Source organism: Microcaecilia unicolor, chromosome 4 (assembly GCF_901765095.1).
Source record: "Microcaecilia unicolor chromosome 4, aMicUni1.1, whole genome shotgun sequence".
NCBI classification, from domain to species: domain Eukaryota; kingdom Metazoa; phylum Chordata; class Amphibia; order Gymnophiona; family Siphonopidae; genus Microcaecilia; species Microcaecilia unicolor.
Genome location: NC_044034.1, coordinates 82,216,370 through 82,235,335, shown reverse-complemented (window position 1 = coordinate 82,235,335; position 18,966 = coordinate 82,216,370). Strand labels below are relative to the sequence as shown.

General features: G+C 45.6%; 1 protein-coding gene across 1 annotated transcript in view; it reads right to left on the bottom strand.

The window, feature by feature from the left end:
• The window catches only part of NBEA (neurobeachin), a 1,994,973-nt gene that overhangs the window by 31,296 nt on the left and 1,944,711 nt on the right, over positions 1 to 18,966 (bottom strand). Inside the window, 1 exon segment of the mRNA XM_030200381.1 lies at positions 16,889 to 17,059. Coding sequence (XP_030056241.1) covers positions 16,889 to 17,059 — 171 coding nt within the window.

The window sequence follows — 18,966 nt, the reverse complement described above, 5'->3', positions numbered from 1 at the left end:
ACTGCTGAAGGGGGAAGGGGGAAGTATTCCTTCCTTTGTTTCTTCAGATGGTGAAAGAACAGACAGACAAGAACTGGGTATTACTGGTGAACTGTTTCTACTAAAGAATTACTGGTGTAAGGGCATTGCCTGCGCCAAGGGTGTCACCCTAGAGGTTAAATGGAACTATAATTAACCCTGATTGCTTTGTACTTTATTTGACTTTTCTTTTACTAAGAGAGCTTCCCTGATAAGCAAGACTAAAATTCTGGACCGGATTGAGGGATTGGGATTGCAGCAAGATTATTTTGGTGTTTTCCGAGGCCTGTTATAAGCAGCCTTTCCAAAGAGACAAGAAAATACCCTAACCAGGCTTCATACCAGCAGTACAACCAGGGGCCTGATACAGTAGGCAGTGTGTTCCCTTTCCTCACTGGAGATGTACTGCTGTTCCAGAATATTTATAAGAGAAATGTGGTTCCAGCCCAGAAGAAAACGTGTGTGTGTGTGTGTGGGGGGGGGGGGGGGGGGGGGGGAGGGGGGAAGTGAATGTCTCTCTGGCACATGTCAGCTAGGGGAGAGAAGAGGCTCCTGGTGAGGAGCGCTCATGGCCATTTCCATCAGGCTTCTTCAGAACACCTATTGATGTCATTGGGGACTTGAGTTTGTCTTCATAGAGCCGGCGCTGTCTGTGGCACATGGCCACAGGCACCTGGTCATGGTACGCCCCTTAGAAGCACTGAGGAACACGAGGAATGTTGTGAGTTTATTTGTTTATTGGTATTTGCATTTTCTTTAAAATGGAAAGTGAAAAGATAAAACAAAGATTTCCACACCTTAATTGGTGGGCCCAATGAACAGGAATGTATTTCCTGGGATACCATCTGAATAGGTACTATTACAAACTGTCTTCACTAGAAGCCTTTTTGAGCGCTCAAGAACGTGCCCCCCCCCCCCCTCTGCCTTTATCCTCTATGGAAAGGGTATCCCAAGAAGTTACCCCTGCTCCAGTTGTAAATATGCCTACTGATAAAACTAATCTTACTGTACCTATTCAAAGTTACCTACACCATTCCATTGGGCAAGGATTTACAGCCAATGGGAGTTAAGATATTTCCTTGAAAGATTTATGGGACTTTAATTGTCGAATGGAGGGTCTGCTCACAGCTGTAATGTCTCAACTTTGGATAAACTATGTATGAATGTTGAGACTCAGGTTGCTACCCTATAGGCTACCTCTCTCTCATCGATTAAAGATTCTTTAAATTTACATTTAAAATTAGAAATGATGGAGAATGCCAGTAGGTGTAGGAACCTCCGGTTTCTGAATTTTCCTGGTACTTACCTTTTGTCTCCCAAGATTCTCCTAAGGAAATACCTTAAGGAGATTCTCGGGTTATCTATTGCTGATACAGTTCAAATTGTGAACTGTTATATTTGCCTGGTAAGAGAAGAGTCTCTGATTCCCAACAGGAGGCTGACCAATTGATTACAACAGAGATGGATCTCACTGCTTCTTAGAAGATTCCCAGATTTTTTTTACATATACTACATAAAGCATCATAAGAATATGTGAACTGGAATTACAAAGGAAAAAAAAAAAGGAAATTACATAAAGGAATAAATATTCCCTAAGAAAACCAACTAGCCCACATTTAGAAAAGAGAGTCACCTCAAAAACAAACAAAATATGATTAAGGCAATCAAGTCAGTATACACTAACTATTATATACAGCATTTAAACTATAGATAACCCCATTCACCCACTGTACTACTTTTCATGCCCCTTCATAAACTGTTCAAGTTGTAATGAAATCCAAGAATATATATTCAGTTCCTTTGAATGTGAGAAGGTATTTACAGGGGTACTTCAGAAAGAAAGAAGCACCTATTGTCAACACCCTAGGCTTTAAAGTCAAAAAGGCCTTCTGCTTAAGTTGAGTGGCTCTAGCCACATCTGGAAAAACATTAACCTTGGCCTCACAATAATACAAGTCTTTTTTTGAAAAAAAAATTTTTCAAAACCAATGATTTATCTTTCTCTTGGACAAAAGACACCAAACAGCATTGGCAACCAGAATGTTTGTAGCCAGGGCTGGAGATTGGTTTATTTGGCTTCTCAAACCAAAACTCTATTCCACTGCCCATAAACCTAAGAACAAATCATGGATGTTTGGGGACTACAGAATACCTTTCTTTTAAGAAATAAGTGCAGTAGGTCTACAACATTACTTAATTTGAATCTCATTACTTGTTAATATTAGTTATCCCAGAAAATTCCTTAAATAGAGACAGATAGGTGGCATGGGTGCTGAGTGCCATTCTATAAACAATTCTTAACGCCAAGATGCTTTACAGAATACTACTTTAAGTCGTGCAATGGATTGCCTAAAGGTAGGTGCAACAGTTGCACCAAGTCAATGGCATTTATGTCTGTTGGTGTCTAAGTGTGCCTTGAAGTGAGTGTAACTTACCAGTATTTTATAAGTTACACATGTTCTCACAACACCGCCCATGGACCCATTCATACTATGCCATGTTTACACCCCCTTGCACTTACCGCTAAGCATTTTGGCACATATTTTATAGAGACAGAATCTAGCACTCATGTGCAAAAGTGCCAATTAGTGACATCATTACCCACATAAAAGTGCACCTCTTCTATAAATTGGTGCGTGTAAATGGTGCCTACATTTAGGTGCATTTTTGTGGAATTGCCCTTGTGTGTGATTTTTAAGGTTAAATTTATTGTTAGTGTCTATATTTTTTCATATCTATACAAATAATTTATGTTTAGTATGCTTTATAAGGAAGATCTACTATACATATTAGTTGCTAATAAGAACACAGATTGGGTTTTGATTTTACAGATCAGAACCCCCCTGTTCAAAACATCCCATATCACCACAGAGAGAAAAAGCAGCGCTGAACTTACAGCTCCCTGTGACTATCCTGTTGAAGTAGTGTAATGGAAAGTCAGATGTAGTCCAAGATCAATGAAATTCAGGCTCTGGGGACACAACATGAATAGCACTGATCTTTTTAAAGAATACCAGTCAGAGGCTGAATGTAATATATATTGCAAAGAGAAGCTCTAGAGGATTAGCAACCAAGTTCAACATACTTACCTGACAAAAATTCAATCAGTGTTTAGTTCAAGCTGCCTGCTCTATTCTCGTCTTCTTTCATGCAGGAGGCTGGTTCCAATTAAAGTGGCAAATTAATTTTTATCACTTCTGGATTAGTTTCTCTATTTGTGAAAAGGTCCATTTTAGATGAAAACATCTGCCCTTCACTTTTATGTAATGCAATCATCTTTGCATATCTAACTAAAAACTGCCAGATTATATTCTATATCTAAAAGTTTCTTATCAAACATGTTACACTCGATAAAAGAAATAATAAATGTCCAATTAAAACAATCTGAATCAAGTTATTTTAGTTATATTATAATATCCGACTTGGTACATGAATGAATAATGTTTCATGAATTCTAGTTAACAAGTGAGAAGCAGTAATTCTTTCTAAATAAAACATATTAGGGACAGAGAAAAAAAGGCTGAGGATTATTTAGGAAACAATCAAAAAGTAATTAGAATTAACTATCTTCATCCCTGGCACAATATTATATACCAGCTAACAGCTAGTATATAAATTCTATTACTATTATTTTCATTTTTATAGCGCTACTACCTGCATGCAATGCTATGCACAACATGTACAGACAGTCCCTGCTGAACAGATCTTCCAATCTATTCAAATTCCCTTGATGCTACATAACTCCCTTCTCCCCAAACTTTGCTCCTGCAAACCAGTCACAGGCATTCTCGATTTCTTCCCTCCTCCCAGATCCTACTTAACATTCATTCATTCCTGCGGCTGTGTTAACAGAGAGATACCATTTCCACTCCAAAATGTAGAGGTGATACTACAACAGAAAACTTTATATATATTCTTATACACTAAGGGGGGTTAGATATAAAGCTATGTCACAAAACTCCTAGTCATCCACCCCAGGGCTAAACCTGCAACCACCTGGAGGGCAGGGGCGTAGCTACGGATGGGCCTGGGTGGGCCTAGGCCCACCCACCCAGTTAGGCGCCGAAGTATACAAAAGCCTTTCTGCCATGGCTCAGCCACCTCCCACCTGCTTTTAGGCAGCCAGCAGCTCTCCCAATCCTTCTGCTTCCAGGCTCCTACCTGCCCTGTCCAAAATGCAGTGGCATACCGAAGGCGGGGCGGTAGGGGGCGGACCGCCCCGGCCGGGTTGCAATCAATTGGGGGGGGGGGGGGGGTCTGCTCCGTCGGTCCTAGCTCACTGTGTCTCCTTCTAGCGCTGTGGCTCATCTCTCTCATCATCGCGAGACTCCCGACTGTAACCTCCCCTCCCTCATCACCTTCCTCCTGGCCTCTGCCCCTGTAGCACCCTGCACTAGTGCTCATGCGCCCTTCCTGCCACTGCGCCTGCGTGGAGTGATGTCCCCTCTCCTCCAGGTGGCTGGCTCCCGCGCTCCTCTCTTGCTGCTTGCTCCCCGTGATGACCGCGTGATGCTGTAGTGTGTACTGCAGCAGAACACCAGGGGAGCAGCTAGGATCCAGGTAGGGGGAGGGGGCTGCAGGAGCGAGGGGGCAGGGGGTTGTCGGATTGGCGGGAGGGGAGCCGTGTTCTGGGCTTTAATAAAATGCAACTGAGCTGTAATGGCACAACCAGGGCCCAGGCGGGGGGCCACCTGTCGGACTTGGAGGGAGGGGGAGGGGGCGTGCTCTAATAAAATGTTTTCTGTTGTAGGTGGAAGGAGGGGGAGCTGTTAAAAAAAAACAAACTCTGAATCTGCTCTATCCACCTTATTTATTGTTGTATAATTTATTTGCTCTCACTTAGATTATTTTTTTTTTGTTGGCTCGGGCTTCATGATATGTGACTATTTCTTTATCCAGCCCTTACATACATGGGTTTAAGCCGGGGAAGTTAGATTCAGAGCAGGAGTCAGCGAGGCTAGTATCTAGCGGCTAGCCTATTATATGGGTGGAAGCCAGTAGGAGTAGCTTTCTGGCAGTAGGCGGAGTCACAAGTACACCCCAAATAATTGCAATGCTATTGAAAGCAATAGTAAAAGATTATTAAAATAATGAACCGGTTATGTGTGGTCCATCTGTTAAAAGTGAAAAGTTGTTCCAGTTGGTTAGGTAGTGCCTTAAAAGGTGGAAGTCCCGTATGGAGATTATGAAATAATTTAATAGCCCTAAAACACCTTCAAAAATTATTATATTATTACATTGTATCCCACCATTTTCCCACCAGGCTCAATATGGCTACATAGTACCGTAAGGTGTTTGCCAGTCCGGTAGATAGAAGTTACATAGTAATATGTGGGCGAAAGAGGTTCGGGCATTCAGGCACAATGGGTGGTCGATAAAGGGAAGGTTATATAGTGTCTGGTGGAAACAGCACTATAAAGACTATGCACTAATAAAGAGATATAACGTCTGGCACAAGCGGAAGAACAAATGGCTAGAAATGTAAGAAGCGGTGCAAAGAAAAGCTACGAGAATGGTAAGGGATTTGCAATTACAAGACGTATGAGGAGAGACTTGATGACCTGAACCATCTATACTCTGGAAGAAAGGAGAAACAGGGTGATATGATACAGACGTTCAAATATTTGAAAAGTATTAATCCACAAACGAACCTTTTCCGGAGATGCGAAGGAGGTAGAACGAGAGGACATGAAATGAGATTGAAGGGGTGCAGACTCAAGAAAAATGTGGGAAGTATTTTTTCACGAGAGAGTAGTGGATGCTTGGAATGCCCTCCCGCGGAAGGTGGTGGAAATGAAAACGGTAACGGAATTCAAGGCACGCGTGGGATAAGCATAAAGGAATCCTGTTCAGAAGGAATGGATCCTAGGAGCTTAGCCGAAATTGGGTGGCAAAGACGGTGGCGGGAGGCGGGGGATAGTGCTGGGCAGACTTAACACGGGCTGTGCCCTGAAAAAGGACAGGTACAAATCAAGGTAAGGGTTACACAAAAAGTAGCACATGTGATTTTATCTTGTTGGGCAGACTGGATGGAACCGTGCAAGGTCTTTTTCTGCCGTCTCTACTATGTTACTATGACAGTGCTGCGGCCGCAGTGCCACATGGGAAAGGCTTTCAGCTTCTGGCTGCTGGCTGTGTCACGGGTGCGGCTCCTCCGCACTGTGCTGGGTCATGGCCTCATGGGTGATGGGTGCCTTTGCTGGATGCGATCAGCCTCATCAATTTCTCCCCCCCCCCCCCCCAGCAGCACTTTCCTGCAGCCCCACACAACAGGCACAGAAGCCAGCACAGTGCTCTGCACCACCTGCCACCATTCGCAAGCAGCTGTCCAGGTAAAATAAATATAGTTTTAAATTTATTTTTTTAACGTGTGCAGGTTGTATCCAAACTGCTGGCTGGTGGTGGGCTTCTGGGTGGGCGTGAGCTCCTCACCTGCCTAAGGCAAAAAAAAAGTATATGTAATCATTAAATATGACTTTTATTGCTCTAGGCAGCCCACCCCCACCCAGAAAACCCACCAACAATAAATTTTAATATTAGCTAGGTTAGAAATTTGTAAAAAAGGTTGTCTATTTCTCAGTTGGTGGGTTTTGAGTGGGGTGGCTGCAGTGTCCAGGTTAAAATAATTAAAAAAAAGTGGAGGCATTTTCTGGGAGGAGGTGGCTCTGCAGTGCCCAGGACATGAAAAAAAGTCTTATATTTAATGGGGATGTGGTCGGGGGTAGGACAGGGCCGATACCTAGCTATGGAATGGATGGTGGGGAAAGGAAGGGCTGATACCGGGCTACAGGGATAGCTGTGGGGGGATTGGGTAAGGTAGAGAAGGGAAGGCATTATTTTGTAGTATCCCAAGAAATACACTACTCATACTTATATACATAGTGCCCAACGCACATTAGCTCTGGGCCCACCCAAAATGTCAGGTCTGGCTACGCCACTGCTGGAGGGTCTCTCCCCAGCACAGCTCAGGTCCACCTGACACCTGCCACTTGTGCTCTACACTAGCACCCTTGGGTGAGTCTCCCGCTCTCAAATTATTCCCCAGTGATTTCTAGGGTTACTGGAGCCACACTCCCAGGGGGTCCCACGGTCCCAGAAAGCACCCACAGACCCAACACACAAACCACCAGGATTCTTAGTCCAGTGCAGACAAGCAGAGACAATACACTAAAAGAGGTTTATTGTCATAAAAATATTGAACTGTGAACTATAAAACAGAAGGAATAAAAACGGCACAAAAACAGGTAATTGAAGATGGATCAATATAAAACGATCTAAACATTTTATCACTACCTGAAATAGTGCCTAGGACAGTGCAGGAAATATAGATGCTCACAAGTTACAGAATATAATTGATCACAAGGGTCTCAGTAGAGAGGTCCTTTCTTCCTCCCTCTACTTCCAAACTGAGATGGACAAATTACCTCACAGGTGAGAAGAAAAAACTGTCACTTCTGTACAAGCTTAAAAAAAAAAAAGACAATTGCCATTGCTGACCAACCAGGAGAAACACATACCACCAGCAAAACAACCAGGAGAAATACGTCATCAGCAAAACAATACAGTTCATAGGCTCAGAAACCCCTCTGTTTCACCACACGCGTATTAAAGGGTTCTAAACACAGCATTATTTAGGTTATCCCTTGTTACATAGTAATGAGATTGCAAAACATGCAAATGCATGTAAAGCAGCTCATTAGTATGCAAATATTTTAAAGTGGCTTGCGGTGAGCACCGAATATACACATAAGCTGTATTATAGCGGCTGGGGTTATTTTACTGTAGCCTGATGCTCTTGGCCTTTATGTTAAAGGGGAAGAAGCAAACAAATTAGTAGTGGTCAGAGCACCCCCCAACTGAAAACCCCTCCTTGTGCCTACTCTCCAAATCAACAAGGCCCTCCCAACCAGATCCCTCCCACAATCAGAAGGGTCCCTAGTGGTAAACCCTCCCACCTGGAAGTTTCGCTCTCTCCCCACTGAAAAACTCTTCCCAAGCATTATACCTCTCACCAAGGCTTCTGAGTCTAACTATGTAAAATCACTGGTCCCTATTGGTCCGAGAAAGCAAGAACTCCCAGTTGCTCCCTGCCTTTCTAGTGCCATCATCCAAAATAGCACTGATGATCCTCTCTCCCCCCATCATGTAAGCAGTTTTACATAGAGCCCACAGAAGAGTACAATACGCTGAGGGAGATGGACTTGGAGGTACAACGGGAGAAGTGTAGCAGGACAGGTTGCCATATTGATATACCATGGTCAGACTAGCATCCCTGTGCTGCATATACACACACTAATGAACCACTGGTGGCAATTGCCTTGTCAATCCACAGAGTTCTCAGTGGGCCCAGTAAGGTTGCTGAAGGAACTTCTGTGGAGTGAGAGTGATTCAACATACCTTTACGCCCTCTCCTTTTTCATGTAGATTGAGGACCTGAAGAAGAGGGCCAAGTATCTAGTACATAAGTACCGCCATACTGGGAAAAGACCAAGGGTCCATCAAGCCCAGCATCCTGTCTCCGACAGCGCTAATCCAGGCTTCAAGAACCCGGCAAAGCCCCCCCCCCATAATGTTCAATGGACTTTTCCCTCAGGAATCTGTCCAAACCCCCTTTAAATTCCGTAAGGCCAGCTGCTGTCACTACATTCTCCGGCAATGAGTTCCAGAGTCTAACTATACGCTGAGTAAAGAAAAACTTTCTCCTGTTTGTTTAAATCTACCATATTCTAGCTTCATTTGTGTCCCCTGGTTTTGTTGTTGTTTGAAAGTGTAAACAAATGCTTCACATCTGTCCGCTCTACTCCGCTCATTATCTTGTAGACTTCTATCATATCCCTCAGCTGCCTTTTCTCCAAGCTGAAGAGCCCTAACCTTCTCAGCCTTTCCTCATAGGGAAGTTGTCCATTCCCTTATCATTTTCGTCGCCCTTCTTTGCACCTTTTCTAATTCCTTTATATCTTTTTGAGATGCGGCGACCAGAATTGGACACAATACTCGAGGTGCGGTCGCACCATGAAGCAATACAACGGCATTATAACATCCTTGTGTTTGTTTTCCATCCCTTTCCTAATAATACTCAACATTCTGTGCTTTCTTAGCCGTCGCAGCATACTAAGCAGAAGTTTTTAACGTCTTAGCCACGATGACTCCAGATCCCTTTCTAGGTCCGTAACTCCTAACGCGGAATCTTGCATGACATAGCTGTAATTTGGGTTCCTCTTACTCACATGCATCACTTTGCACTTGTCAACACTGAACTTCATCTGCCACTTGCACGCCCAATCCCCCAGTCTCGCGAGGTCCTCCTGTAATCTTTCACACTTCTCCTGCGACTTGACCCTGAATAATTTTGTGTCATCTGCGAATTTAATTACCTCACTAGTTACTCCCATCTCTAGGTCATTTATAAATATGTTAAAAAGCAGCGGTCCCAACACAGACCCCTGCGGGACCCCACTAACTACCCTTCTCCACTGAGAATACTGACCATTCAACCCTACTCTTTGCTTCCTATCTTTCAACCAGCTCTTAATCCATAGTCACAGAAAACCAGAGTATCTCCAGAAGGTTTGTGCCCAGATGCAGAAAGCAGCAGGTCAGTACCAGGCACTCATGCAGCCACACTGCGGGAATCCACGTGTGACTGCTGTAACTACAGCAGACCAAACCTTAGCACCAGCTACTACAGGTACATTGATCAGTGACCTGTCACAGAGAGAACCTACATCCTGTATATTCCAACTGAAATCACATATGCACAACAGGCACAACACACCACTCTATACTGCCATCTCACCCCAGAGCTCCTCTAAGGTTCGTTCAAGATAGTTCCCCCCATCGTTCTCAGGGAAAGGGAAATTGCTGATGTTTTGGAGGGGGCTACATATCTTATGTCCTGCCTTGCCCCAATGTACCACGGTCTCTGAAGGGCTATTTGCCAATATGCTGAGAGAGCCATAGTCCCTGTGCTCAACCCATTCCATATCAGACCTCATTTTCAAACTCTTAGCACTGCTAGCCAGCAAACATTATGGAAAGCCTCCAAAACAGCTCACCATACCTGTTAGGTAGGCTTCACAGCAGCTGTTAAGCGAAAGCTACATACCTGTAGAAGGTATTCTCCGAGGACAGCAGGCTGATTGTTCTCACTACTGGGTGACGTCCACAGCAGCCCCTACAAGCAGAGATCTTCACTAGCAAAGACGTTTGCTAGCCCTCGCGTGCGCACGCACACCGAGCATGCGGACCGTCTTCCCGCCCGAACGCGCTCGTGTTCGTCAGTCCAATAAATAGCAAAGACAAAGACAAGGGAAGACACAAATCCAAAGGGGAGGTGGGCGGGTTGGTGAGAACAATCAGCCTGCTGTCCTCGGAGAATACCTTCTACAGGTATGTAGCTTTCGCTTTCTCCGAGGGACAAGCAGGCTGCTTGTTCTCAATACTGGGGTATCCCTAGCCCCCAGGCTCACTCAAACAACAACATGGTCAATTGGGCCTCACAACGGGAGGACATAACTGAGATTGACCTAACTTGAACAACTAACTGAGAGTAAAGCCTGGAACAGAATAAAACGGGCCTAGGGGGGTGGAGTTGAATTCTAAACCCCGAACAGATTCTGTAGCACCGACCTGCCCGAACCAAACTGTCGCGTCGGGTATCCTGCTGAAGGCAGTAATGCGATGTGAATGTGTGGACAGATGACCCCGTCGCCAGCCTGGCAAATCTTTTCGATAGTGGCTGACTTCAAGTGGGCCACTGACGCTGCTATGGCTCTATGAGCCGTGACATGACCCTCAAGAGTCAGCCCAGACTGGGCGTAAGCGAAGGAGATGCAATCTGCTAGCCAATTAGAGATGGTGCGTTTCCCTACAGCCACTCCCCTTCTGTTGGGATCAAAAGAAACAAACATTTGGGCGGACTGTCTGTGGGGCTGTGTCCGCTCCAGATAGAAGGCCAATGCTCGCTTGCAGTCCAATGTGTGCAGCTGACGTTCAGCAGGGCGGGTATGAGGACGGGGGAAAAAATGTTGGCAAGACAATTGACTGGTTCAGATGGAACTCCGACACCACTTTTGGCAAGAACTTAGGGTGAGTACGGAGGACTACTCTATTATGATGAAATTTGGTATTAAGGAGCATGAGCTACCAGGGCTTGAAGCTCATTGACTCTACGAGCTGAAGTGACTGCCACCAAGAAAATGACCTTCCAGGTCAAGTACTTCAGATGGCAGGAATCCAGTGGCTCAAAAGAAGGTTCATCAGCTGGGTGAGAACGACATTGATGATCCCATGACACTGTAGGAGGTTGATGGGGGGCTTGACAAAAGCAAACCTCTCATGAAGCGAACAACTAAAGGCTGTCAGAATCGGCTTACCTTCCACACGGTAATGGTATGCACTATAGCACTAGATGAACCCTTACAGAGTTGGTTTTGAGACCAGACCCCCTCAAGGGCAGAGGTATTCAAGCAGGGTCTGTGTAGGACACGAGCGAGGATCTAAGGCCTTGCTGTCACACCAGACGGCAAACCTCCGCCATAGCAAGAAGTAACTCTTTTTAGTGGAATCTTTCCTGGAAGCAAGCAAGACTTGGGAGACACCCTCAAGAGAGGACCCAAGGAGGCAAAATCTACGCTCTCAACATACAGGCCATGAGAGCCAGGGACCGGAGGCTGGGATGCAGAAGCGCCCCCTCGTTCTGAGTAATGAGGGTCGGAAAACACTCCAATCTCCACGGCTCTTCGGAAGACAATTCCAGAAGAAGAGGGAACCATATCTGACGGGACCAAAAGGGAGCGATCAGGATCATGGTGCCTCGATCCTGCTTGAGTTTCAGCAAAGTCTTCCCCACCAAAGGTATGGGAGGATAAGCATACAGGAGGCCGTCCCCCCAATCCAGGAGAAAGGCATCCGATGCTAGCCTGCCGTGGGCCTGAAGTCTGGAACAGAAACTGAGGGACCTTGTGATTGACTTGAGTGGCAAAGAGATCCACCTAGGGGGTTGCCCCACACTTAGAAGATCTCGCGCACCACTCGGGAATTGATGCGACCACTTGGAGGTTGCATTATCCTGCTCAATCTGTCGGCCAGACTGTTGTTTACAGCCTGCCAGATACGTGGCTTGAAGAACATGCCGTTCCGGCGAGCCCAAAGCCACATTCTGACGGCCTCCTGACACAGAGGGCGAGATCCGGTACCCCCTGCTTGTTGATATAGTACATGGCAACCTGATGTCTGTCTGAATTTGAATAATTTGATGGGACAGCCGATCTCTGAAGGCCTTTAGACCGTTCCAGGACTGCTCGTAACTCCAGGAGGTGATCCTGTAAACCTTTCTCCTGAAGGGACCCAACTCCCTTGGGTGTGAAGCCCATCGACATGAGCTCCCCCACCACAGGAGAGATGCACCCGTCGTCAGCACCTTTGAGGCTGGGGAATCTGGAAAGGACGTCCAGGGTCAAATTGAACCGAATGTCCACCAATGGAGGGACTGAAGAAAACTCGTGGACAGTAGACTACATCCTCTAGGTCCCCCAGCAGCTTGGGACCGCTGAGACGCTAGGGTCCATTGAACTGATCTCATGTGAGGGGGCCATGGGAGTCACATGCACTGTGGAGCCATGTGGCCGACAATCTCAACATCTGCCGAGCTGTGATCTGCTGCTACGCCGTACCCAAGAAACAAGGACAGAAGATTGTCGGTCCCTCGCTTCCGTGAGGTAGGCACGAGCAGTCTGAGAATCCGGCAAAGCCTCTAGGAATTCGAGTTTCTGAACAGGAAGAAGTTGGGACTTTGGATAATATATCACAAACCCTAGTAGCTCCAAGAGTCGAATAGTCATGCTGCATGGACTGTAGAACTCATGCCTCGGAGGTGTTCACCAGCCAATCGTCGAGGTAAGGGAAACGTGCACTCCACAGTCTGCATAGAGACGCTGCTACTACAGCCAGGCATTTTGTGAACATCCTGGGCGCGGAGTTGAGACCAAAGGGTAGCACACAATACTGAAAGTGCCGTGTTCCCAGACGGAATTGAAGATACTGTCTGTGAGCTGGCAGTATCGGGTATATGAGTGTAAGCATCCTTTAAGACCAGAGAGCATAGCCAGTCGTTTTCCTGAATCATGACATGACCAGGGAAGAAGGGTGCCCAGGGAAAGCATCCTGAACTTTTCTCGGACCAGATATTTGTTCAGGGCCCTTAGGTCTAGGATGGGACGCATCCCCCCTGTTTTCTTTTCCACAAGGAAGTACCTGGAATAGAATCCCAGCCCTTCTTGCCCCGGTGGCACGGGATCGACCGCACTGGCGCTGAGAAGGGCAGAGAGTTCCTCTGCAAGTACCTGCTTGTGCTGGAAGCTGAAGAATTGAGCTCCTGGTGGGCAATTTGGAGGCTTTGAAACCAAATTGAGGGAGTATCCTAGCCAGACTATTTGAAGAACCCACTGGTCGGAGGATATGAGAAGCCACCTTTGGTGAAAAAATTTTAACCTCCCCCGACCAGCAGATCGTCCGGCATGGACACTTTGATTTCGGCTATGCTCTGCTGGAGCCAGTCAAAAGCCCATCCCTTGCTTTTGCTGGGGAGCTGCAGGGGCTTGCTGAGTCGCACGCTGTTGACGAGAATGAGCGCGCTGGGATTTGGCTTGGGCAGCAGGCTAGCGAGAGGGAGGATTGTACCTACACTTATTAGAAGAATAGGTAACAGTCCTCCTTCCGCCATAAAAATGTCTACCAGTTGAGGTAGATGCTGAAGGCGCCTGGCGGGAGAATTTGTCGAAAGCGGTGTCCCGCTGGTGGAGCTGCTCTACTACCTGTTCGACCTTTTCCTCCCAAAATATTATCCCCCCTGGCAAGGAGAATTCGCAATCCGCTGCTGAATCCTATTTTCCAGGTCGGAGGCACGCAGCCATGAGAGTCTGCGCATCACCACACCTTGAGCTGCAGCCCTGGATGCGACATCAAAAGTATCGTAAACACCCCTGGCCAGAAATTTACACCACGCCTTCAGCTGCCTGACCACCTGCTGAAAGGCTTGGCTTGCTCAGAAGGGAGCTTATCCACCAAGTCCGCCAACTGCCGCACATTGTTCCGCGTATGAATGCTCGTGTAGAGCTGGTAAGATTGGATTTTGGCTATGAGCATTGAGGAATGGTAGGCCTTCCTCCCAAAAGAATCCAAGGTTTTAGAGTCTCTGCCCGGGGGCGCCGAAGCATACTCCCTAGAACTCTTGACCTTCTTAAGGGCCAGATCCACAACCCCAGAGTTGTGAGGCAACTGAGTCCGCATCAACTCTGGGTCCCCATGGATCGATACTGGGACTCGATCTTTTTGGGAATGTGGGGATTAGTTAGCGTCTTCACCTAGTTCTCCAGCAGTGTCTTCTTGAAGACATGATGCATGGGTACTGTGGACGATTCCTTAGGTGGCGAAGGATAGTTGAAAAGCTCAAACATTTCAGCCCTTGGCTCATCCTCTGTAACCACAGGGAAGGGAATGGCCGTAGACATTTCCCGGACAAAGGCTGTGAAAGATAGACTCTCGGGAGGAGAAAGCTGTCTTTCAGGGGAGGGAGTAGGATCAGAAGGAAGATCGTCAGACTTCTCATCTGAGAAATATCTGATATCTTCCTCTGCTTCCCACGAGGCCTCACCATCGGTGTCGGACACCAGTTCATGAACTTCAGTCTGAAGCCATGCCCGTCTCGACTCCGTAGACACATAGCCACAGTGGGAACGTCGAGAAGAAGACTCCCACATCGGCGGCGATGAAGCTCCCTCCATCAATGTCGTCGGGGAGTCTGCCTGGGAGGCAGCCGACGCAGGCACCACAAGTGGTACTGGTATCGGAGACCTCACGATGGGCAAGGGGCCAGCCGTCGCCTCACTTGACGGGCGGCGCAAGCACCCCCGGTACTGGAGGAGAAGATCGCAACAGCTCCTCCAGGATCCCTGGAAGGATGGCCCGGAGGCTCTCGCTTAGAGTGGCTGTTGAGGAAGGCAGGGAGTCCGGTACAGGCGATGAACTCCGAATCTGTCCGGGGCGCGGAGGCGGTACCGGGCTGTCCAAGGTAGAGCGCATCGACACCTCCTGAATGGAGGGTGAACGGTCCTCCCGGCGTCGATGCCTAGTTGGTGCCGAATCCCTCGGTGACCCAGAGCTCTTGGTACCACGTCGGGAAGGTGACCGGTACCGATGCTTCTGTGCCTTCACATGAAGCATGTCACCGGAACCTCCCGGTACCGACGAGGAGGACGTCGAATCCAAGTGTCTCTTCCTCGGGGCCGGGTCCGAAGAAGGTCGATCCCGGGGGGGGGGGGGGGGGGGCTGTACCGCAGGAGCCCTCGAGGCAGGCGGAGACCTACTTGAGGGCTCACCGCCACCAGCAGGGGAATGGGCAGCCCTCACCTGCAATCCTGACGAAGAGGCACCATCTGACGACATCAGTACCAACGATGATCCCGGTACCGTAGACGCTGAAGCATCGGTCGATGATCTTGGTTCCGCAGACGTTGATGCACTGGCCGATGACCTTGATACTGTGACCATCGAAACACCAGGTGAGGCCCCGAACAAAGACGTTCCACTGGGCCAATCTCGCCACCTGAGTTCTCTTATTCAACAGAAGACAGAGATTACAGGCCTGAGGACGGTGCCCAGCCCCCAGACACTGAAGGCACGAAGCGTGCCTATCAGTGAGCGAGATAACCCAGTTGCACTGGGTGCACGTTTTGAAGCCGCTGGGAGGCTTAGATGACATGGGCGGAAAAAATCACGCCGGCGAAGTCAAAATCCGCGATGATGGCAAAGGGCTCCAAAAAATAACAAGGAAAACCCATGCGAAAGGAAACTTGACGGGGAAAAAAACTCGAAAATAAGGCTTTTTATTTTTTTTAAACAACCAAATGCGATTAACTTTTAAAGTGAAAAGAAGACTTCCGAACAGAAGAAAGCGGCAAAAGCGCGAGGGTCTCCTCAGGGCACAGAACGACGAAAACACAGCCGTCACGAGCCGTGGAAAAAAGACTGACGAACACGAGCACATTCGGGCGGGAAGACGGTCGTGCATGCGCACGCGAGGGCTAGCAAACATCTTTGCTAGTGAAGCTCTCCGATTGAAGGGGCTGCCGTGGACGTCACCCAGTAGTGAGAAACAAGCAGCCTGCTTGTCCTCAGAGAAACATTGTATAGCTGCTTCACATCAATCCCCTATCCTATCTCTAAAGCCTATACCTTAAGGCCTCCCCAGGAACATCTCTATCCAAGCATCCTCAGTGTCCTGGGTTTTTCTATCCAGTGAGTGCACATAACACAGCTGACCCTCAGTCTCTAAAATGCACACATCCCCCTGCTAGGCTGTAGCAATGAGGGTGGAGTGGGGAGGGGAGATGGGAGGGAAGATCTCAGCTGCTTCCTCCTGTTTCTACTTTGGCTCCTGAATCCAAAGAAAATTTGTCAAATTCTGTCTTACAGCTTTACTCTGTGAAAGCTGCCCCTTCCTCAATAACAGCTATGTTCCTGCCTTGTTTCTTCTCTATCATGGTCTTTATCATTTTAACTCAGACCTCAGATGACAAGATGCACAACAAAAACAAAATATGAAGCTCTGTCGCTTGTATGTCTCTGTAAACCACCGTGTACATATTCTAGTGTTATACAAATCCTGGTAAAAACAATAAAACTATGATAATCCATTAATGAGAAAACATTTCTATTATTAGTCTACTGAAATATTAAGATTATACAATACTGAAATATTAAGATTATACAATCTTCATTCAAGGAAGGTAAAGGAGGAACTATGGTATAAATCAAGAAACAAAATGGAACATGTAATTTCTAAGAGATATTTTTCCTTGCAAACACTTACTATTATTTGGATTGTCTCCTATGATATGGTGTCGACCACTCCAATACCAAAGAAGTAATGTGGCATCACGTGATCCAGAGACAATGTAACAATCACCACCAATGTAGGATTCAGATCTAGCCAGACATGTGACTACATCCCAGTGGCCAAATACAATCTGAGTTAATTTTCCTGGAGTAAAGAGAATCAAAACCAATTAATATTATTCTTCTGTTTTATTACAAGTGCTGTTTTTATTAAATTAAGTTTAATGTAAGGACACTTTGCTGTATATTTTTGAAAAATCACTATTATACAACATTAATTACACAGCAATATATATATATATATATATTATATATATATATATATATAATATATATAATAGAGAGAGAGAGAGAGAGAGAGAGAGAGAGAGAGAGAGAGAGAGAGAGAGAGAGAGAGAGAGAGAGATTTGACACCTGAAATTATAGCCATAAGGATCTGTGAAGCTTCTCACTCACCCTAACTATAGGCCTCCTTTACAAAGCTTAGTGTGGCAAATGAGAGGAAGTCCATTCAATTCCTATGGGCTTCCTCTCATTTGCTGTGCAGGAATCGCTAGCACGGCTTTGTAAAAGAAGCCCTAAACTTGGACATTGCTTAAGAGCTATTATTGTACTAGTCAGATATTTTGATGAACAAAAAGAAATAAAATACTTACTTAGAAAACACTGAAGATTACCTTGTGCAATGAAATGCTTCTTGAACACTTTTCTACCAATTAAAATGGAGGACAGAATTTCAGGTGTTTTGGGTCAATATTAAAAAGCCAGTGCTGACCTCATAAATGCTTCTTTCAAAAAATGCCAGTATATAATCCTGATGTACTTATACATCTCCCAGAGGCAAGAGTTGTAGTGGGGATAGGTGACTCTATTCGCTGTATACAATACAATGCAATTTATATTTCTATCTCGCAAGTTCCCTAAAAAAGGGTTCAATGCGGTGTACAATCTAAAACATACTGGGTCACCCCAGAATATACACAGTAAAGAATTTTAAAAGAAATTACAATAAAAATTCAATACAGATCAATATTACTTATTTAAAAAAATCAAAAAGAAAAGTTTTGAGAGCTCATCTAAAAGGGAGTTAACAAGATATTTGCCGTACAGATAAAGGTAAAGAATTTCACCAATATGGAGGCTGATAAGAGAAAATTACATTAAATGCAGACTTGTAAATTACACTTTCTGAACTCTGAAATTATAACAACAAAGGCAATCTGTAAGCAGTGGCCAAATTCTGATATGTTAAATGGATTAAATTAGCCACATCGGTGAAAAACCATAAAGAATTAAAAATGTCATTGAACATAATTTAAAAATAATTTGTGCTTTCACCAGAAGCCAGCGAAACTTGATCAGCAAAGGAGAGGCAGATTCATATCTTGCAACGTTTGTAATTTTCTTATAAGGCATTCATTTAAACCCACATAAATTGCATTGCAATAATCGAGGTGAGATAGAGTACGCGATTAAACTAACAATCTATAAGCTGTAAAATTAAAGCAAGATCCAATTCTCAATGGCCTCAAAACATTAAAAAAAACCCTGGTTGTCAATTGCTTAATCTGGGGTTCAAATGTTAAATTCTTATCAATAATAACCCCAAGGATCTTAAGCTGTTTTTCTAATTGAAATGAACTCCCTTTTATCACTAAGACTGATTCCAGGAATGGTTTATGTGAATTTCCTAAAACCCAAAATTTGGTTTTATCATTGCTTAATTTTAATTTGAAATTAACTGCCCACAGAAAGAATTTCAAATCCTTCTTCAATTAACCCCAAAATTGATGAAAGCTTTTTATCAAACAGAAGATGGTCACGTCGTCACCATATATACAGTGGGGGAAATAAGTATTTGATCCCTTGCTGATTTTGTAAGTTTGCCCACTGACAAAGACATGAGCAGCCCATAATTGAAGGGTAGGTTATTGGTAACAGTGAGAGATAGCACATCACAAATTAAATCCGGAAAATCACATTGTGGAAAGTATATGAATTTATTTGCATTCTGCAGAGGGAAATAAGTATTTAATCCCTCTGGCAAACAAG